Below are 23,216 nucleotides of genomic sequence, written 5' to 3'. Positions count from 1 at the left end.
ACCCAAAACCCACCCCAGCACACCCACCTCCACACCCCTCACGTGCCATCATCTAACACCCAACAACCAACCCTAGCCTTGGGCATGAGCTGCTTCTGGATACTTAGGTTGTTTTTACACAGGAAGCCCAATTCTGATCTTTCTTCCACTAATTGGTCTTTTGACCAATCACAACAGATATTTTTCAGAGCTGATCTTATTGGTCAAAAGACCTATTAGTGAAAACCCCTCCTATGTTCTCTGTGGATCTACAAGCCTAGTGTTCAGCTGTGATATATCAGCCATGGGTGTCATGTACCATTATTTTAGAGGGGGCACGAAGTATGTAAAGATGTACGGGTGGTGGCCCCCTGGAAGTTGGAGAATTTTGCAATTTTCAAACACCTGAAACAGCTTTTTCCTGCCATCTAGAGCCATAATCATTATGCCTAATTCAATGTTAAAAGAAAAATACAGTTTTTCTACATCGGTTATCTAAGCATACCTCTTTACCTGTTCAATTGTAATTGGAATGAAGGTGTCATTCTGACTGTTGTAAATCCCACAACTCAATATATTGCACTAACATGCCTAGGATGTTACTTCCAAATTACAACACAGCACGTGGGATCATAACACACATCATCAATACAGGAACATATCATGGCATCCTAATTACTACGCAAATATCATGATATTATCATAAGGTGCCAGATTACATTTAAACCAAGTCTTTTTCTGCATATCTAAGCATACCTCATGAGCTGTCAGTATCCTCCTGACTGACAGTTCTTTTTTTTAAAGAAATTAAATATGCTTCTGTGCATAAATCTGGGTCAAAGACTGAAGGAATGTGAGTCTTATTCAGTACATTTAGTAATTGCTTGCATTTCCAAAATTTGCCAACCTAACTTGATTGACAGCCCGAAATGGKTTGATAGCTTGTTATGAGGTTGGGAGACCGGGAACCAACTTCATAAKATTGTAAGGTGGCTAGTAATACAGAGAAACAACAAAAGATTTTTGTTTTATTTATTCATTATTAAGAAGGAATCAATTAGCTACATAGCTTGATCAAATTAATTTACAAACCTACTTCCTGCTAGTCCTGTCCATCACCGACATCTAAAATCAATATCAAACGCTGTGTGTGTCCTAGCATATCTTTGCTCTCCAGGGTGCACCTTGGAAGTAACCACTTACTTGGGGGGGTACTCTTTGCCTGGTCCAGTCAGTGTGCCCCCTCTGCAAAATACTGCTAAGAGATCTTTTTATAAACAATTACGATGAAATGTGTCCTTAAAAAGGAAGTTTAGTAATTCATTTTACATGTGCCCTTGTGCCCCATATGAGCATGACGCTTCTGATATTATCACATCAGCCCTTTACTGCACTAAGATTATGCCACTGACGTAAACAACATTGTGCATCATTTTATTGATCATTTTAACACAAACATATTTGAGATTCACGTAATGGTATTGATCCATTGTTTTAAAATGTTTTTCTAACCAGTAGAAAGCAATGTTGCTTGTTCGTCGGACAGTTGTGGAATGAACTTGTGCAATATTTGCATATGGAGGTATATATATATGTTGGTAAATTGAAAGAAGTACAATGGAAAGTACAATGAGATTGTATAGCTGTGTAAATTTTGACGGAATCCAGATTGTGATTATCATGCACTGTTAATTTCAAATGTGACTGTTATAATATTCATTATAGTTAAAGATTACGCTTCAATCAAGGAAGCCCTCTTGTTGTCATTAATTGTAAATGGTACTATCCAAATCCGTCAATAAAAATCATAAGTGTGATAAAGCAGTGGAATTCTTCCTGATAACCTATTTAATATGTGCAATCTTTGTACCAAGCATGCTTCTCATATTAGAGGAGAAAGTAGTCTTGTCTCGGTTTTATGCTGAAATCATCTCTGCCCATTATCAATATTTACAGTTTTAAGAACTCYAATCAAAGATACACTGTAAGGAACTGCGTTGCACGGCACAGGGACATCAGAATGCATAATTAATTAACCAGTATCATTCACTAACTAGCCCTCATCAATGCTTCGGATCATCATGATTGGCCCATTGTATGCAAGATGGAGGAGTGCATGTTGGAACAGGACTATCCCACCATGCACCTTGGGGGGAGGGGCTCAACCATCTGCAGGTACATCTTTATCATAAATCCATAATGACCATGTTCCAGGCTGACTTCACTGCAGACACCTGCCATAACTCATTGGTTTATGCAATGCAACGACTGCAATGTAGTCGGCCTGGAACGTGACCTATGACTTGAACAGTGGTGCTTGCTCAGCACCTACAGTAGATCCTTCTACCCTGCCATCCATCATGCATGGAAGTAACAAAGTGTAACTGCCAAAATAAAGGAAACACCAACATAAAGTGTCTTAATACGGCATCGAACCACCACGAGCCAGAACAGCACCTTGTCAATGCCCCTTGTAATAGATTATATAAGTGTCTGGAACTCTATTGGAGGGATATAACATCATTCTTCCATGAGAAATTCCATAATTTGTGTTTTGTTGATGGTGGTGGAAAATGGTGTCTCAGGCGCCGCTCCAGAATCTCCCATAAGTGTTCAAATGGGTTGACTGAGACTGCCATGGCATATGGCTGACATCGTTTTCATGCTCATCAAACCATTTAGTGACCACTCGTGCCCTATGGTTTGGGGCATTGTCATCCTATGGAGGCATAGCAATGGTAGACACAATACTTTTAATACATTACCCTAAGCATGATGGATTGTTGATTGCTTAATTAATTCAGGAACCACAGCTGTGTGGAAGCACCTGCTTTCAATATACTTTGTATCCATTATTTTGGCAGTTACCTGTATGTCATTGATGTCCTAGCCTGTCAGTAGTACAGTAGCCCCAGAACTAGGTGTTGTGTTTGACTTTGCAGATGGCGGTGACAGAGGGGACCGTACTGCAGATAGAAGCTCTTTCTGAGGGAATAAACCAACTCACAGTAAGTAGTTCCTCAATCCGTCTCATTCAACAAGCTTTTTGACAGTACTGTAAATAATGAATAAACTAACCAGTTAACAAAGCATTTTCTGTTACGCTGTTAACACTGGTGTAGGATGCACCCCCGCAGCGCCCACAAGCTCTGGGATCCCCCTGGAGGTATTGCAAATATTTCTCCCTGCCCCGTGGTAGAATTTCAGGAAGTTAGCTGCCTTGCTCAGACTTTGCGGGTGGGGCCTCGCAAAACTGCGCTACGCCACTTGCTGTTATGTTTTGTATTTCTCCTCAATGCTACAGTGCTATGTTGTTCTTATATTTTCTGACAGTGGAGGTTTCAACTGAATAAACCGGTTTCGACAAGTAGATTTTAAAGTTAGGGACATTACTCTAAAGCCTTTAACTGACAAACATTGCAGAATAATGCTTCCTGCTAACCCCAGCCCCTGGCCCTTCTTGCTTTCAGTATTTGCTAAGCCGAGACGAAGTTCTGAAGGAGATGAGACGGGCTCAAACAGCACTAGTCTGAGAGGACGCTACGCTGGCCACACWAATTAACGCAGCCAATCAACCAAGGGAAACCTCTATCTGCCTCATACCTCAACCTAACCTCAATGCAGGAGGCTTTACCAGCAATCTCAACTGGCCATACCCCTTACCTCATCATAATACAGGACTATAATGAATACTACTTCTGTATTAGTGACACGAACACAATGAACGGTGAAGGAATTCTGTTTTACATGCGTCATTGGTGTGTAGCTCTTCCCCAAACTAGAGTAAATAGCATGTGTTTTGTATTTTTGGTGAAAGGTATAGGCCTACAACATGCCACTTGAGCTTTTAGGACATGCTTTTCCCCTATGCAATCTAGCCTGTAAGATTGCACACACTGTATTATTTTGTACTATTTTACTACTTTTTTGATTAGGGTCGTTCCACTAAATTATTCCCTTTTGGGTAGTTTAATGTGGTTAAAAATATATATATATATTTTAACATTCTGTCATGAAGAGCACATGTTCAACTTAAGAAAAAAACATTTTTTCCCATCTCAAGAGGTTAAATGAAGAAAAAAAAGATAATAGCAAGTGCCTATTGAGTGGCAAATAAAGTAACCGGGTTTATTGAAACGGTTGACGATTTCATCTTAAATCAGCCATAAATCCTCTTGTGAGAGGGGAGGGGTCAAATGAATGCAAGCTTCAAAAAAGGAAATTGTTAAAACATTTCTAGCCTGTCTATCTATGGGTGACAGGGTTGACGTGTTATGCTCGACCTACAAGAGTGGAACCAGCTCGCCTGCTTTTACACTATGATTTGACTTTAAGATGTTCAATGTTTCTCCTTTTTTTTATGTTCCAAAAGGAATAGTTTCACCATATTACAACGAGAGTTCAGTTCACGTAACAGGGTTGACCTTAAAKTGAGGGACATTTCTTTCTTTCTTTTTTTACCTTAAAATAAATCACAAATCTCATGAATTAAATAATAATATTCAGAAATTACTTTGACAAAGCAACAAAATAACTAGGGCTTCCAATGAAGGTGAAAACTTGGAGAAATGTTGGGGTTAAGTGGGTTAAAATCAGAGGGACATGTCAAAATGCTGAATTTTGGCACTTTAGCAAGTCTTTAGGCATATTTAAAACCAGATGCATTGAATTATCAATGTGGTCTATATTAAAGGGCACTTAATTTAATATAACAGTCTTTTAAAATGCCATATTTATGCACAATTTCTTCTTAAAATATCAAAAGGATGCAAAAGGGACTCATTTCGTGGAACAACCCATTACCTGGACACATCCATGATGCAAACAAGGCACTAAGACATACTGCAAACAAACACACCAACACTTAATACAGACCATTTGTATATGACCAATAAGAAACAGTTTTTTCTATGTTTCAACACATAATTCGCATATAATTGCATAGGCAGATGTAGTCCTTTAAGTAAGTCCCTTTAACAGTCACCAGAATGGAGGATCGCTTCTGTAAGAGAGGAAATACTAAGGGAAGCCTGTGTTAGGTAGCCCGGTGAAGTGTCCAAGCCCTGGTATAACCTGTACAGTATGAGGATCCTATTGCAGGTTAATCTGCATCAACCCAGCACATCACAATATCTCACTAGGGTTTCAGAGAGGAGAGAGGGGCTGGAGCTGTTCCAAACATCAAAGGCAGACCCATACTGGTGAGTTTTAATTAACTTATTTTTCAAAWTTTTTCACCACTCTAGAGCAAACATAGTACAATTAAAGTATTTTTAGGGTTGAGGGTTCTATTAGGGTTGAGTACCCTTATGTACCTTCAATCCATGTTATTACACAAGTATAACCTATGTAATGTTTTCATGTAAATTATAATTTCTACAACAATAAACTATACTGTTGTTATCATATGTGCAGGTCATAAGGGAAACCACCCTCTGACCTAATCCTGTAGACATGGGGAAGATAGAGAGCAAACAACCAGCCCTGGACATTCCCAAGATAATCTCAACCTGGTGGGAGAAGCCACCAGCCTCGACCATGACCATTCCCAACAGGAACTTCAATTTCTCAACCCTGTGGGGGAGGAGAGAGAGCAAGCCACTAGCCCCGGACATACCCAGTGTATTATCCACCCTGTGGAGAATCCTCAACAAGCCCAGTTGTTGACTGAATCCATGACTGAGAGGGGGGAGGGACGGCAGAGGACTTCCCCCCCCCCGGAGGTATATACTGAATCCATGCAAGATGGCCAAGACGGAGTCTGCTAATAGGAACAAGGCAGAGAGGATGGTGGATTTTTGCGTCTCCATCGGTAATGACTGCTACTCCCTCTTTCTCCTATTTGGCCGCAAGGCACCGGCAACATCTATGGGGTGCTGAGCAACAAATGTCACAATGCTATAGGAAGACTAAGAACAACCGGGCACTCATTGAGAATTTCTTTAAAAGGGTCCAGGTTCTTACATACGCCCACAGGAACGCTACAGGCTTTCGTCACCAAGAGAGACAGTGACCCTTTAACTCTGCTCATCAAGTTTACTTGACCAGTATGATCGATGACCGTGCAACCATTTGTTACATTTCTCTGTGTCTACTGTAGTGTTTCAAATGGGGGGTAAGGACAGTTGTGCTTGGTGGGTTTATGCTTGCCTGGGACTCGGGGACCCAGTGTGCTGAAATTGGCCTGTGTCCATGTCTCATGTGTAAACTACTGACCCATGCCTGCTGACAGRTGCTCACACKCCTTGTGTTTAGTATTTATTTTAATAGGCTTAACATTTCACTGGCAACGCACCAGTGTGGGATTTCTCTTATCACTACCAAATGACATTAAAACCTTTCTACAGCTTACAATACAGCAAATATGATTTGCCATAAAATATTTTTGTATTTTCTATGATGGATTTAATGACTGATCACATTGTGATATCTTCACCCATAACATGATTCTAAGTCAGTGACTGTTCATTTGATTAAGGTGGATTCTTTTTTGTTAAAAGTAGTAAAACAAAAATTAAAAAAAGAGGATGGAGTTGGAAAATAAATAAAATATGTATTTCTGGATGTCTTGAGTTATCTTGTGTAGAAAAGGAATATGTATGTTGAGTAGAGGTTGACCGATTATGATTTTTCACTGCCGATCCTCCAACCGATTATTGGAGGATCAAAAAAAAGCTGATACCGATTAATCGGCCGATTTTTATATATATATTTGTAATAAATGACAATTACAACAATACTGAATGAACAATGAACACTTTTATTTTAACTTAATATAATACATAAATAAAATCTATTTAGTCTCAAATAAATAATGAAACATGTTCAATTTGGTTTAAATAATGCAAAAACACAGTGTTGGAGAAGAAAGTAAAAGTGCAATATGTGCCATGTAAAAAAGCTAACGTTTAAGTGCCTTGCTCAGAACATGAGAACATATGAAAGCTGTCTTTTAACATGAGTCTTCAATATTCCCAGTTAAGAAGTTTTAGGTTGTAGTTARTATAGGAATTATAGGACTATTTCTCTCTATACCATTTGTATTTCATATACCTTTGACTATTGGATGTTCTTATAGGCACTTTCATATTGCCAGCCTAATCTCGGGAGTTGATAGTCTTGAAGTCATAAACAGCGCTGTYCATCCCAGCATTGCTAAGAGCTGCTGTTTGAATGAATGCTTACGAGCCTGCTGCTGCCTACCACCGCTCAGTCAGACTGCTCTATCAAATATCAAATCATATACTTAATTATAATTTAATAAACACACAGAAATACGAGCCATTGGTCATTAATATGYTCAAATCCGAAAACAAAACGACGACAAAAATAAACTTTTCCGAGACTGACCAAAAGTTTTTATTTGGCTCGCTCGGTTGGGGCTTGATCAGTAAAAATAAAAACATAGTTACAAAGAGAGGACCATTAGGACAAATTATTTAAGTTGCATTCGAGATGGCAAATGTATTTAAAATGAGTAGGCAACACTCACCAATAAGCCATCCATCCTCAACAARTCCCCCCTGTAGGCATTTAGACCAACATTGCTGTTCTGCAGAATTAACGAGTCATGCATTCTAAATTAGCCAGCATCCGGTGCCGACAGAGATGGCCGCCTCGCTTCACGTTCCTAGGAAACTATGCAGTATTTWGTTTTTTATGTGTTATTTCTTACATTGTTACRCCAGGAAATCGTAGGTTTTATTACATACAGTCGGGAGGAACTATTGGATATAAGAGCAACGTCAACTCACCAACATTACGACCAGAAATACGACTTTCCCYAAGCGGATCTTCTGTTTGGCCCACCACCCAGGATAATGGATCGGATCCCAGCCGGCGACCCAAAACAACAGCGCCGCAGAAGGGGCAGACGGAGCGGTCTTCTGGTCAGGCTCCGTAGACGGACACATCGCGCACCGCTCCCGAGCATACTACTCGCCAATGTCCAGTCTCTTGACAACAAAGGTAGACGAAATCCGAGCAAGGGTTGCCTTCCAGAGAGACATCAGAGACTGTAACGTTTGTTGTTTCACGGAAACATGGCTCACTCGAGACACGCTATCGGAGTCGGTACAGCCACCTGGTTTCTTCACACATCGCGCCGACAGAATCAAGCATCTCTCTGGTAAGAAGAAGGGCGGGGGTGTATGCCTTATGATTAACGAGGCGTGGTGAGATCATAACAACATACAGGAACTCAAGTCCTTTTGTTCACCTGACTTAGAATTCCTCACAATCAAATGCCGACCGCATTATCTACCAAYAGAATTCTCTTCGARTATAATCACAGTCGTGTATATTRCCCCCAAACAGACACATCGACGGCCCTGAACGAACTTCATTTGACTCTATGTAAACTGGAAACCACATATCCTGYGGCTGCATTTATTGTAGCTGGGGATTTTAACAAGGCTAATCTGAAAACAAGGCTCCCTAAATTTTATCAGCATATCGATTGCGCGACCCGGGCTGGCAAAACCCTCGATCATTGTTATTCTAACTTCCGCGACGCATATAAGGCCCTCCCCCGCCCTCCTTTCGGAAAAGTTGACCACGACTCCATTTTGTTGCTCCCAGCCTATAGACAGAAACTAAAACAGGAAGCACCCGTGCTCAGGTCTGTTCAACGCTGGTCCGACCAATCGGATTCCACGCTTCAAGATTGCTTCGATCACGMGGARTGGGATATGTTCCGCATAGCACCGAACAACAACATTGATGAATACACTGATTCGGTGAGCGAGTTTATTAGCAAGTGCATCGGTGATGTTGTACCCACAGCGTCTATTAAAACATTCCCCAACCAGAAACCGTGGATTGATGACAGCATTCACGCAAAACAAAGCGCGAACCACTGCTTTTAATCAGGGCAAGGTGACCGGAAACATGACCGAATACAAACAGTGTAGCTATTCCTCGCAAGGCATCAAACAAGCTATGTGTCAGTATAGAGAGAAAGTAGTCGCAATTCAACGGCTCAGACATGAGAGGTATGTGGCAGGGTCTACAGTCAATCACGGACTACAAAAGAAAAACCAGCCCGTCGCGGACCACGATGTCTTGCTCCCAGACAAACTAAACAACTTCTTTGCTCGCTTTGAGGACAATACAGTGCCACTAACATGGCCCGCTACCAAAACCTGCGGCTCTCCTTCACTGCAGCCAACGTGAGTAAAACTTTAAACGTGTTAACCCTCGCAAGGCTGCAGGCCCAGACGGCATCCCAGCCGCATCCTCAGAGCATGCTAGGACCAGCTGGCTGGTGTGTTTACGGACATATTCAATCAATCCTTATCCCAGCCTGCTGTTCCCACAATGCTTCAAGAGGGCCACCATTGTTCCTGTTCCCAAGAAAGCGAAGGTAACTGAGCTAAATGACTACCGCCCCGTAGCAATTCACTTCCGTCATCATGAAGTGCTTTGAGAGACTAGTCAAGGACAATATCACCTCCACCTACCTGACACCCTAGACCACTCCAATTTGTTACTGCCCCAATAGGTCCACAGACTACACAATCACAATCACACTGCACACTGCCCTAACCCATCTGGACAAGAGGAATACCTATGTAAGAATGCTGTTCATCGACTACAGCTCAGCATTTAACACCATAGTCCTCCAAACTCGCATTAAGCTCGAGACCCTGGGTCTCGACCGCCGCTGTGCAACTGGGTACTGGACTTCCTGACGGGCCGCCCCCCAGTGGTGAGGGTAGGTAACAACATCTCCACCCCGACTGATCCTCAACACTGGGGCCCACAAGGGTGCGTTCTCAGCCTCTCCTGTACTCCTTGTTCACCCATGACTGCGTGGCCATGCACGCCTCCAACTCAATCATCAAGTTTGCAGATGCACTACAGTGGTAGGCTTGATTACCAACGACGACGAGACGGCCTACAGGGGGAGGTGAGGGCCCTCGGAGTATGGTGTCAGGAAAATAACCTCACACTCAATGTCAACAAAACAAAGGAGATGATCATCCCCCCTACTCACAAGGCAGCAATACGCTTGACCTCATCTTTACTAGATGCTGTTCTTCCACTAATCTCATTGCAACTCCCCTCCAAGTCTCCGACCACTACCTTGTATCCTTTTTCCCCTCTCGCTCTCATCAAACTTCCCACACTGCCCTACTCGGATGGTATCGCGCCGTCCCAACCTTCGCTCTCTCTCCCGCTACTCTCTCTCTCTTCATCCTACTCTTCTCCTCTGCTCAAACCTTCTCCAACCTATCTCCTGATTCTGCCTCCTCAACCCTCCTCTCCTCCCTTTCTGCTCCTTTGACTCTCTATGTCCCCTATCCTCCAGGCCGGCTCGGTCCTCCTCCTGCTCCGTGGCTCGACGACTCATTGCGAGCTCACAGAACAGGGCTCCGGGCAGCCGAGCGGAATGGAGGAAAACTCGCCTCCCTGCGACCTGGCATCCTTTCACTCCCTCCTCTCTACATTCTCCTCTTCTGTCTCTGCTGCTAACAGCCAATTTCTACCACTCTAAATTCCAAGCATCTGCCTCTAACCCTAGGAAGCTCTTTTGCCACCGTCTCTCCCTCCTGAATCCTCCTCCCCCTCCTCCCCCCTCCTCCTCTCTGCTGATGACTTCGTCAACCATTTTGAAAAGAAGGTCGACGACATCCGATCCTCGTTTGCTAAGTCAAACGACACCGCTGGTTCTGCTCACACTGCTACCTGTGCTTTGACCTCTTTCTCCCCTTCTCTCCAGATGAAATCTCGCGTCTTGTGACGCGCCGCCCCAACAACTCTGCCCGCTTGACCCTATCCCCTCCTCTCTTCTCCAGACCATTTCGGAGACCTTCTCCCTTACCTCACCTCGCTCATCAACTCATCCTTGACCGCTGGCTACGTCCCTTCCGTCTTCAAGAGAGCGAGAGTTGCACCCCTTCTGAAAAAACCTACACTCGATCCCTCCGATGTCAACAACTACAGACCGTCCTTCTTCTCTAAAACTCTTGAACGTGCCGTCCTTGGCCAGCTCTCCTGCTATCTCTCTAAGAATGACCTTCTTGATCCAATCATCATGTTCAAGACTAGTCATTCAACTGAGACTGCTCTTCTCTGTTCTCTGTGCTAAAGCTAACTCTTCTCCTCTGCTCTCATCCTTCTAGACCTATCGGCTGGCCTTTGATACTGTGAACCATCAGATCCTCCTCCTCTCCGAGCTGGGCATCTCGGCGCGGCCCACGCTTGGATTGCGTCCTACCTGACAGGTCGCTCCTACCAGGTGCGTGGCGAGAATCTGTCTCCGCACCACGTGCTCTCACCACTGGTGTCCCCAGGGCTCTGTTCTAGGCCCTCTCCTATTCTCGCTATACACCAAGTCACTTGGCTCTGTCATATCCTCACATGGTCTTCCTATCATTGCTATGCAGACGACCACAATTATCTTCTCCTTTCCCCCCTCTGATACCAGGTGGTGATCGCATCTCTGCATGTCTGGCAGACATATCAGTGTGGATGACGGATCACCACCTCAAGCTGAACCTCGGCAAGACGGAGCTGCTCTTCCTCCGGGGAGGACTGCCCGTTCCATGATCTCGCCATCACGGTTGACAACTCCATTGTGTCCTCCTCCAGAGTGCTAAGAACCTTGGCGTGATCCTGGACAACACCCTGTCGTTCTCAACTAACATCAAGGCGGTGACCGTTCCTGTAGGTTTCATGCTCTACAACATTCGCAGAGTACGACCCTGCCTCACGCAGGAAGCGGCGCAGGTCTAATCCAGGCACTTGTCATCTCCCGTCTGGATTATGCAACTCGCTGTTGGCTGGGCTCCCTGCCTGTGCCATTAAACCCCTACAACTCATCCAGAACGCCGCAGCCCGTCTGGTGTTCAACTTTCCAAGTTCTCTCACGTCACCCCGCTCCTCCGCTCTCTCCACTGGCTTCCAGTTGAAGCTCGCATCCGCTACAAGACCATGGTGCTTGCCTACGGAGCTGTGAGGGGAACGGCACCTCCGTACCTTCAGGCTCTGATCAGGCCCTACACCCAAACAAGGGCACTGCGTTCATCCACCTCTGGCCTGCCCCTCGCCTCATACCTCTGAGGAAGTACAGTTCCGCTCAGCCAGTCAAAACTGTTCGCTGCTCTGGCACCCAAATGGTGGAACAAACTCCCTCACGACGCCAGGTCAGCGGAGTCAATCACCACCTTCCGGAGACACCGTGACCCCACCTCTTTAAGGAATACCTAGGATAGGATAAAGTAATCCTTCTAACCCCCCCCCCTTAAAAAGAGTTAGATGCACTATTGTAAAGTGGTTGTTCCACTGGATATCATAAGGTGAATGCACCAATTTGTAAGTCGCTCTGGATAAGAGCGTCTGCTAAATGACTTAAATGTAAATGTAAATCGTGGACTTCAGGAAACAGCAGAGGGAGCAGCCCCCTATCCACATCGACAGGGCAGTAGTGAGAGGGTGGAAAGTTTTAAGTTCCTCGGCGTACATATCACGGACAAACTGAAATGGTCCACCCACACAGAACGCATGGTGTAGAAGGCCCTGCAGCGCCTCTTCAACCTCAGGAGGCTGAAGAAATTCGGCTTGTCACCAAAAACACTCACAAACTTTTACAGATGCACAATCGAGAGCATCCTGTCGGGCTGTATCACCACCTGGTACGGCAACTGCTCCGCCCACAACAGTAAGGCTCTCCAGAGGGTTGTGAGGTCTGCACAACGCATCACCGGGGGCAAACTACCTGCCCTCCAGACACCAAACACCACCGATGTCACAGGAAGGCCAAAAAGATCATCAAGGACACAACCACCCGAGCCACTGCCTGTTACCCGCCTATCATCCAGAAGGCGAGGTCAGTACAGGTGCATCAAAGCGGGACCGAGAGACTGAAAACAGCTTCTATCTCAAGGCCATCAGACTGTTAAACGCATACTAACATTGAGTGGCTGCTGCCAACATACTGACTCAACTCTAGCCACTTTAATAATGGAAAAATGTATGTAATAAATGTATCACTAGCCACTTTAAACAATGCCACTTTATATAATGTTTACATACCCTACATTACTCATCTCATATGTATATACTGTACTCTATACCATCTAATGCATCTTGCCTATGCTGTTCGGCCATCACTCATTCATATATTTTTATGTTCATATTCTTATTAATTCCTTTACACTTGTGTGTTTAAGGTAGTTGTTGTGAAATTGTTAGGTTAGATTACATTATTAGACATTACTGCATGGTCGGAACTAGAAGCACAAGCATTTCGCTACACTCGCATTAACATCTGCTAACCATGTGTATGTGACAAATAAAATTTGATTGATTTGATTTGACCTGGCCTGGCCACTTTGCCACCATATTCAGCAGCGTCTTTTGCCTTTTGTGTGACATAGCTGAACTAGTTTTGGGATGGTGCCTTCATGGCGATGTAGGTGCCGTCTATTGATCCGTTCGTATTCAGGAACCCATTGATGGCATCATGGCAAAGKAGCCTCTCTTGACTTCAACCTGTTGTGCGATGGTGTATGGAAATTGTATGTGTTACTGTTCGTTTTGCTGATGGCGTGCCTCTAATTGACCAATTARTGTACTTTATATGGATTATTATCGTACCAAATGCACTGATGTGGTCAAATTATATGATATAACCAGTGAAGATATATTGCATGAATTCACAATGGACATACAATGAAATCAAAAAAAAGATTMAATTATTACTCTCACAATTTCACAGAAGTTCTTTCATATATTTCCCCCTTTCTATGCTTGACAAGCAGTTCCCTTATTCCACCACTTGGTACTGTGTGTACACACGGCTGTGTGAAATTTAAGGACACTCAAGAAAACGTTCATATTGATAGATCTCACACTTTGTGTGGAAATGATCCCACGCATGGTTTACGCACAGATTTGTGCCTAAGCATGATTGATAAATGAGACCCAGGCGTTTACATTTGTTGGATGCACAATAAAGTCTTTTTTTCTGGCAACCCTTCCAAATAGCTTATTGGCATGGAACCATGTTCCAGTGGCTTTAATCTTCTTAAAGATGTTTGAACTTTTACTGTTGAAAAGCGAAGTACACACAAAAATATGTTGTGAGAAAAATTGTATATTTTAGACAACTGCAAACTTCAAGGAGTAYGGCATCCAATAGAGGAGAAATGGAGTATGTCATATTACCTGTACTGTAATATGACATACTTGGACCACATATTGAGAGGTGTGTAAATCAGGTGTTAAATTAGGTGAAAGGGAGACTGGAGTGCCACTTCAATTATTACCCTAATAGTGGTAAGTGGTATATTTATAGTTTTGGCTATTTGTTTGTACCCATTGCCTGATTTATGGAGTTCAAAAACCATTTGTCTCTTTTCGTTTGTGAGTTATTTGCCTTTCCCCATGGTTCTGGATGACAAATTGATTTGACCACATTTTTACACCCCTTTGAAACAAGAAGTTTTGAAGGCCACAACGCAGTTCCTTAAGCTAAGATGAACAAAAAAAGTACAATGTTAATGCGGATTTAATTTTGTTTGATTTTATTTAAAAGAATCTTAAGGGGTGCCAGTCATTTTGACACCCACCTTTTTGACAATTGTTTTTATTACTTCTCTTTCTCTGATCAATTCTATTAGCTTTAAAAAATATAGAATTTCCCCATTGTTTTGAATATACAATATAGTTCAGTATTTGTATTATTTATATTAGAGTATTTTTTACTCATCTTTATCAACGTTGCCAATCATTTTGTAGGTGACTGTATACAGTAGAAGCAAATAATAATATTACTCTTTTTACCCAATACTACAAAGACAGACTATGTTTAGAGATGGATTTAATGATTAACCCTCCTGTTGTGTTTGTTTCATGTTAATTKATTATGTTTTCCCAGRCCAAAATGACCACCCCATTATAGCTGATTATAAATCCATAATAATATAAATATTATCACCTAATGTTGTGTTWGATTTTTTTATCAACTTAAGTTCTTGTGAACATTACAAGTTTTGAACTWCTATTTGCTATTTATGGCCTGCAGGCCTCATTGACCTGAGCTCATACAACTCATTTTTGAGTWAAAAAAAAAGCATAATGTATGGATTATTTTGACAATAACAAATACTCTGATGAAACGTATTGTGCTATTTATCACAGACTACTTTGTGTCAAAGTTTAACAAGGACTCTCTCCTCACCAGTGTTATGATCAAAGATATGATCAAGAGCCTCACATACAGTATATCYTTTGGTCATTGTGCTGCCACAGAATGAATTGTCAGCAAGGCCTCAAAAAAGCTTTATATACCAGAGCTGCSAGAAAAGTTCTATATATTATTGAAACAATGTTGCGATTGTTTGTGAGAATGCCAACAGGTGTGGTTCCCGTGGGGGAAAGATTATATTGGGGAAAGGTTCCCGTGGGGGTTGCCATGGAAGCCAAGAAGGGGAGTGAGGTGTGTGGTTGTGTGTATGCGCTCAAACACACATGCATGTGGGGGTCTGGGAGAGGAAGTGTGTCCATCTGATGAATGGGCATGTGCCTGAACTCATTTTTATACATTAATTGTAGTCTCACCCATTCATTTCTAATGACCGGTCATTTTTGACCGYGAACACTACACGTGTACCAAAAGTTAAATAAAACACCCAAAATGTAATGAAAATCATCKAAATGTATTGTGTGTGTTCAGATGCCCTGTGTGGACAAAGTCATGGAACCTTATGACAATCAGATTAAATMAACTACATTTTTCAGAGAGAAAACTTGTAAATCGGTCGAATTCAACCCGAACACAGCTGGAGGGTTAAAAATAACACGTCCAAAAGCTTTAGATACAGTACTTATCTAGACTAATTATTACTGGAACAGTTCAAACATTCCAAAACCCAACCAACCTTATTACAGTATTTCTCACACAAAACAGTTCAAACTGTTCTTTGAAGGTTAAACATGCAAATATTACATTTTTTTATTAAAAACCCTGGAAAATATCTCTTTGGTCTTGTAGTGTAGGCTTTTACATTATGTTCTACACGCATAATTCAATATAACAAATGGTCTCAAATGTCCTGGTGTAGTTTAATGTATATATGGGGTTCTATGCCTAGTTGAAGGGCCTGGGAGTTACTAGTATGTGAATGTGTTCTCTGTCTTGTAGCCCAGAGTGGAAAGGTTGGGGAGGCATGCATGCTGGATCATGGGGGGTGGGCCACACATGACAATGAGCACATCGTTGGATGCCGGGGGAAGGTGCTCTTTCATCATATTAGCATTCACAAACCCTGAGCTGTACTTCCAGTCTGCAATCAGAGGAAAAGACACACGCTTTTAATCAACAGATAAGGATCAGCTATGCAGGCCAATGAAATTATAACACCTTGTTAACGAAGACATGTTCGCTTTCAAATACTTGTTTCGACGTATCACTATGGGTTGAGCCCCTTTCCCTTTATAAGGCGCCACTCGCCCGTCCTCTGGTTATTCTCGCCACTCTTCCTTGCTAAGATCACTAAGCTCCGGAYGCTCTCTTCAGCACGACTTGACACATTTGGGCTTATCGATGTCTGCAAACAGGCAGAGGCCAGGTTCCATATTGAGTGGCCCTCAAACGGAAGCTAGAAAACTGCGGACAAGCCTTTGTCCAGGAGGGTCCAAACTAGGCACTTTGCTAACATGGACGTTAAGGACATGGAGGAGGTACTCTCCCAAGGAGAGTAGTGTCGGTCAGTTACGAGGCACTGGGATTGAGGTGGTTGGCCAGTGACGGCTCAACTACCAGACATTTGGCAAAACCCAGCTTCTCCATGTCCTTAATGGTCTACATGTCTGCGGCACATTCAGWACGGGCGTTGAACGTAACGTCYCTACTGTTGGCTTACCAGGATGATTTGCTGCTAGAGATGGGCACTTGTCCAGCCTCTGCCCCGCAGACCTGGGTACCGTGGCAACCCATTCTACCGCTCCACGAGCCAAGGCTTCGCGGCAGGGAGAGGGCAACACACTGGCACCAGGGTTTTCCATGACGCAGAAGGCAGCAAACCCACAGTTCGGGTCTCCCAACAGAGGCCGACAGTGGGGGGAAGAAGGAGCATCCGACCTAGGAGTACGTCCCTGGCAGCAGAGAGGAGCAGCCAACACCTGGCCTGTCCACTTTTGGGTGGAGCACAGATCCCCCCCCTCCTAAAACCCTACCCATTGGGCAGCGGCTCATTCCTATGCGCCCACTCACAGAAAAGACGGAAGGGGTATTTCCTGGTTTCCAAAAAATTGTTTGGGGGGAGGGATGCGCACCATTCTGAACCTAAGGGTCCTCAAGAGCTATCTGAGGAAGTTCACGTTCCGTATGCTTACGCTCAATGCGCTGTCTCGCTCTATTCGTCAAGGCGACTGGTTCTCTTRAGTCGACCTACAGGTCACTTCTTTTCACATAAGTATTCTGCCAGCACACAGGAGGCTTCGGGGCACAGCCAACCAATACCTTGCTGTCCCTTTCGGGCTAGCACCAGCTCCCCGGACATTCAGCKAGAGTGTAGAGCTGGCTCTAACACCCCTGAGAACCAAGGGACTATGTCTCGGCCTACATAGACGATTACCTGCTTTTCTCCCCAACACAGAAGCAAGCAGTGCGAGATACYTCTTTCCGTGTAACACACCTCYCCGAGTTAGGGTTCAAGATCAACCAGAAAAAGAGCRGATAGAAACATAGGCAAATTCTCTCTCTTATCAGGCTACACTATTGGAKGACTGCATCACGTCGTTCCGACAGTGCCACTCCCTGTTCCACAGTGGGTGCCCGGTCACACTCAGAACGCGTCTCAGAGTGCTTGGGTTAATGGCGTCCACCATCTCAGTTGTACCACTGGGACTACTGAGAATGAGAGACTTCCAGCGTTGGGTATCTTCCCAATGTCTGTGTATACGACGTCACATCAATCGAGAGATATCATTGATCTCAGAATGTCTCTTGGCTCTCCGTCACCGGAAGAGCCCCTCGATCTTCATTTCTGTCATATAGGCTTCGACAATAACACAGTAGGGAAACATCCTCTGTTGTTTTATGAAGGGAGCTCGTCAATTATGCCCAGTCTCCAAGCCTTTAACCCGTCTTGGGACCTGTGTATTGTGCTTGAGGCCATCTCACAGCAGCCTTTTGAGCTGCTGGAAAGCGTGGAGAGGAAATAGCTCTCCTTTAAAACCGCTTTACTGATTGACCTCATGTCTACAAAGCGAGTGATTGAGCTGCACGCTCTGTCAGTTCATCATTCGTGCCTACAGTTTTCCCCGGGATTATACAAGGTAAACTTTTTGCCTAACCCCACCTTTATACCTAAGGTCAGTGATAAATATAATTGTCTCGCCTTAGAGCTTGTGGCTTTCCACCCACCGCCCTTCACTTCTATGGAAGAAGACTGTTTATGTCCAGTACGCTCTTTGCGCATTTACTGGGATAGAACAAGAGCATTACGAATGAGCAACCASCTCTTTATTTCCTGTGCGCCTCCCTGCAAGGGTAGGCCCCTCTCTTGTCAACAGCTATCCCATTGGATTTRGGAGTATAATAGCAAGGGTTTACAGCCSCTMGTGGGCCTGAGGGCTCATTCCACCAGAGGTATGGCTACCTCTTGGGCACTGTTCAAAGGCATCTCTATAAAAGAGATTTACGATGCGGCATGTTGGGTCACCCCTCAGACATTTATGAGGTTTTACGTACTGGATGTCACTACACCCTCGCTGACGCATACTGTCCTCAGTGTCAGAGCCTCTGAGGGATGATAATTTTGGGACTACCCTGGTTTGGAGAGCATGTCTGTGATATYAGAGTTGGCCATATCCCATAGTGATACATCGAAACGCATATTTGAAAGAGAACTGGTACTCTGATAATATGAGTGAGATGTATCACCGCATTTCTCTGCTTGCAAAAGCGCAAGGAAGAGAGGCATGCTTGAGAATAACCAGAGGAGGGGCGAGTACCACCTAATAAAGGGGGAAGGGCTCACCCTATTTGCCACTCAACCTGTCTGTCTCCGAAATACATTGTGTGATTGGTTATTTCCAGTAGTGATCCGCCTGGAGAAAATCCCATAGTGATACATCTCACTCGTATATCAGAGAACTGGGGTTAACCTTGAGTTTCCTTCTTGTGGAACTAATTAACGAGTTCCAGGACAGACAATTAGCTGTAGCTTCATTTGCATACTGTACCATACAAGGAAGCTACAGTATAGCTGGTGGGTCACATGGCAAAACATAACATAAATAGAACATTAAGACCATAGTGATGTTGGGATATGACTGAAGGGGGAAGGATTCCCATTAATTCAGCCAGCAGTTTACTGTACATCAGTAACAATTTAATAAACCAGTTCAAAAGGGTTGCTGCAGGTGCACCTTTTGGGATTTTTTGGTTCTTGTCACCATACAAAGGGTATTATAATATGGTAAAACGGCATGGTAAAAATGAATTATTGCAATTCAACAAGGACGATACAATAGCATTAGCCCATGACAACCCCTTAGCTTTCTCTTTGTCATTATGGAACACTATGGTCTTACCCTGTGGAGGCTTGTCCAGAGTGTAGGACAGGTTGAGTTGGTCAGAGTGACTCTTCAGCACCTCCTCTAGTTCATCCCGCAGTAGGATATCCTTCTCAGTCTGGGGGAGAATCATCATTAGATTAAGGTTTACAGGTGTTACATATGCTACAGTATGTCATTGGGTTTTGTTAGACCATTCCAAAAGGTGACATTGATCTTGGTTGTCTATCATCAGATTATTGTCATCGATTTTGTATTCATAACAAGCTTTGTGCCCACTTCATTGATAATCCACCATGATGGTTCATAGTGTGTGGGATATGACTCAGGTTCTTCCTCAGATTTGGACAAGAATCCACACTTCCCTGTGCCCTGGTGCGACTGACCTGGTTGGCAAATATGAGTGAGCACTTGGTGTTGTCTGCAGGGTCTCCTGTAATACTGCGAATCAGCTGCAGCATGGGGGTAATCCCTGAAAAAGCACCAGGACATTTATGCCAATTTACAATTTTCAGCTCTGCTTCACAGAACATATGAATTGTGCTGAAACAGTTACACAAATCATGTTATCATCAAGAAGAAAAAGACATCTCATCCCGAAAGATTTATGCTACCCACATATTTCTGTATAAATACCTGACACATTTTAAAGATATGAGGTCCATACCTGTTCCACCAGCGATCATTCCCACATGTTTAAACTTGCGGACCTTGGCCTCAGACTTCTTATCAGGTCGAATGGCAAATTTACCTTAAAAATAGTAGAAATCTGTTTAAAATTAAGTAAATTGAGAAAGGGCTGGTGCATTGTAATACATTGCCCTCTGTTGGTCACAAAATGACAATGTCATGACGAAACAGCATAGTATACATGACTAGAATGACTAGATCAGACACACACACCATTTCCTGTGTATACAAGGAGTCCATTGGGTCCTCTGAAATCTATTTTGTCCCCAATGCTCATGGCGTCCAGGTACTGGGACATCTTGCCTCCGTCAGGATAGTTACGATGAGTGTTTTTGTAGTACACCTTGGAAAACATGGGCACAAGATCAATGTCAAATGATGAATAGTCTTACAAGTCATTCAACTGATTGAAATGCAATTCTAACCATTCATACACATCCATCTTTATGGTGCCAGATCCTTGCTGTTATCTTGTAACAAGTCTGAACAAACTCAAATGATCTGTTGAATGGGCTGTTGAATAAGAGTACCTTGACCACCAGGTCAACAAAGCCCTGGTCCTCATCACTGGAGACAGGAGTGTAGGCCCGGATGACCAGGCTCCCATTCACCTTAGCTGACAGGTACACATGCTGTCCTGGGTGGGCGGAAAGGGTACATGGGGTGAAAGGGGCAGGAGCGGGATAGTACTATCTTCTCAGTCAGCTCTTGTGGTATTTATAAGTCCTGATATGCCCAGATAAGTAGGTCTCTGGCCTGATGGGATATCGATGCTGTTGCACCACCTGATGAATGAAGTGGGTGTGTAGTGTAGCCTCAGTACCTACTGGCAGTCCAAGGACATGTGTGGGAGAGGGAAGGCCAAAGCGAAAGCGCTTTGTGTCATGGCTTATATCCTGCACAGAAACAGCAAAATGGGAGTACTGTAACATTTCAGCCATTCAAAAATCTTTGTGGGTGGGAATATCCTGCGTTTGAATATCATTGGCAGACAAAGTTAATAGCAGCTTAAAGTTAAACTTGAACTATTATTTAAATCAATCAGTTATTTGTGACAATCCTGTGTCAGAATCAGAATTATCAGAATTATTTTCTTGCAGGTATAGGATCATACTAACTCTAAAACAAGTAGAGAAAGGCATGTAACTCTAGGCATACCTCTTTCTCTATGAGTGGCAGTGGATATTTAACTGTAGAATCTTGTAGTGTCTGTGGAAGCGTCTTCTTCTTATCACCTCGGAGGAGGAAGTAGAGCCCAGAGAGGACCACCACAGACGTTCCAACCACAACAGGTACTGTCTGCCAATCAAAATCATGGACAACCATGAATACAGAATACGGTGGAAAACACAGTGGACTGACAAATTCACTCCCCTATGTACTTATTTGGACAGTGAAGCGAAAACATTTAATTTGGCTCTATACTCCAGTATTTTGGATTTGAGATCAAATGTTTTAAATGAGGTGACAGTACAAAATGTCACCTTTTATTTGAGTGTATGTGGCAAATAGGAAGAAAGGAAAGAAGTGACAAATAAAGTAGAGTAAAGAGTAAAGACTCATTCTCACCAGACTCTCCATGACGGGTAAGTGCGTGTCAGGTGTGTTGCTCTCTGTCTGCCTCTGCAGTGTGGTCAGTGTGATCAGGATCCAGGCAGTGAGTTTGGGCTGAGCTAGGCTCTGGCCCTGGAGTCAGACCTTTGCACCAAGGACACCTAGGGGAGGGGGAGCCAGCTGGAGGAAAGGTAATAGAGGGCTGACGGACCAATAGGAGAGAAGAAATCCCTATGACAAAGCCATGACGACGCACAGCTGAGTAATCCATACATGTAGAGGTGAATGGTCCAAAATCACGCCACTCTCAGATCACTCAGGGGTTGGGACACTGGTTTAGAATGTGTGTGTGTGTGTGTGTGTGTGTGTGTGTGTGTGTGTGTGTGTGTGTGTGTGTGTGTGTGTTCGTGTGTGTGTGTGTGTGTGTGTGTGTGTGGTGTGTCGTGTTGTGGTGTGTGTGGTGTGGTTGTGTGGCTGTGATGCTGTTGTGTGTGTGTTGGAAGAAACTCCGGGGTTTTTTGGGGGGGGTTTTTGGGTTTTTGGGGTTTGTTTGGGGGGGTTGGGGTGGGTTGGGTTGGGGTGGGTTTTGGCAAAAGGAAAAAACCCCCTTTTTCGGTTGGGTTTTTTTTTTGGGGAGGGTTGGTTGTGGGGGGGTGGAAGAAAACAAAAACCTTGTGTGTGTGTTTGTGGTGTGTGTGTGAGACTGTGTGTGTGCATGTGTATGGTCTGATCAATGAAAATAGCTCCAAGCAAGTTTATGACACTATAGCACACTTAGGCTTATAACTTCTGGACTGTTGAACTAGATTCATGCAATTTGGTATACAGTGCATTCGGAAAGTATTCAGACCCCTTGACTTTTTACACATTTTGTTATGTTACAGCCTTATTCTAAAATGGATTAAATATTTTTTTCCCCCTCATCAATCGACACACAATACCCCATAATGACAAAGTGAAAACAGGTTTTTAGACATTTTAATAATTTATTACAAATAAAAAACTGAAATACCTTATTTACACAAGTATTCAGACACTTGGCTATGAGACTAGAAATTGAGCTCATGTGCATCCAGTTTCCATTGATCATCCTTGAGATGTTTCTACAACCTGATAGGAGTTCACATGTGGTAAATTCAATTGATTGGACATGATTTGGAAAGGCACAAACCTGTCTATATAAAGTCCCACAGAGTAACAAAAACCAAGCCATGGGGTCGAAGGAATTGTCCGCAGAGCTCAGAGACAGGATTGTGTCGAGGCACAGTTTGGTGACCAGGAACCCGATGGTCACTCTGACAGAGCTCTAGAGGTCCTCTGTGGAGATGGGAGAACCTTCCAGAAGGACAACCATCTCCGCAGCACTCCACCAATCAGGCCTTTATGGTAGAGTGGCCAGATGGAAGCCACTCATCAGTAAAAGGCACATGACAGCCCGCTTGGAGTTTACCAAAAGGCACCTT

The 23,216-nt window shown here is 43.6% G+C and overlaps 2 protein-coding genes and 1 long non-coding RNA gene across 7 annotated transcripts in view; 1 reads left to right on the top strand and 2 right to left on the bottom strand.

Moving 5' to 3' along the window:
- LOC111952117 (liprin-beta-2) overlaps positions 1-6,543 on the top strand; it is a 131,665-nt gene extending 125,122 nt beyond the window's left edge. For all 5 annotated transcript variants that reach the window (XM_023970615.3, XM_070435289.1, XM_070435290.1 and 2 more), the window contains 4 exons: positions 2,037-2,154; positions 2,922-2,987; positions 3,450-5,180; positions 5,395-6,543. In XM_023970615.3, coding sequence (XP_023826383.1) covers positions 2,037-2,154; positions 2,922-2,968 — 165 coding nt within the window. In that variant the 3' untranslated portion in view covers positions 2,969-2,987; positions 3,450-5,180; positions 5,395-6,543. The remainder of the gene's footprint in view (positions 1-2,036; positions 2,155-2,921; positions 2,988-3,449; positions 5,181-5,394) is intronic.
- Positions 998-3,456, bottom strand: LOC139023066 (uncharacterized). The gene is made up of 2 exons (XR_011474214.1): positions 2,848-3,456; positions 998-2,698 (listed from the first exon to the last, which is right to left on the bottom strand). It is a non-coding gene; the product is annotated as an uncharacterized lncRNA (long non-coding RNA).
- A 7,114-nt stretch (positions 6,544-13,657) lies between the features above and the next one.
- Positions 13,658-21,878, bottom strand: cyb5r2 (cytochrome b5 reductase 2). Its single transcript, XM_023971978.2, has 9 exons — positions 21,769-21,878; positions 21,358-21,498; positions 21,023-21,095; positions 20,730-20,836; positions 20,413-20,542; positions 20,177-20,260; positions 19,896-19,981; positions 19,528-19,627; positions 13,658-16,271 (listed from the first exon to the last, which is right to left on the bottom strand). Exons 1-9 carry the CDS (start codon positions 21,778-21,780, stop codon positions 16,099-16,101), a joined length of 906 nt encoding a protein of 301 aa, XP_023827746.1. The 5' UTR covers positions 21,781-21,878; the 3' UTR covers positions 13,658-16,098.
- Between the last annotated feature and the right edge of the window lie 1,338 nt (positions 21,879-23,216).

This window comes from Salvelinus sp. IW2-2015, linkage group LG26, assembly GCF_002910315.2.
Source record: "Salvelinus sp. IW2-2015 linkage group LG26, ASM291031v2, whole genome shotgun sequence".
NCBI classification, from domain to species: Eukaryota; Metazoa; Chordata; class Actinopteri; order Salmoniformes; family Salmonidae; genus Salvelinus; species Salvelinus sp. IW2-2015.
Note: the sequence above shows the minus strand (reverse complement) of the source record. Positions and strands in the feature narration are given on the sequence as shown.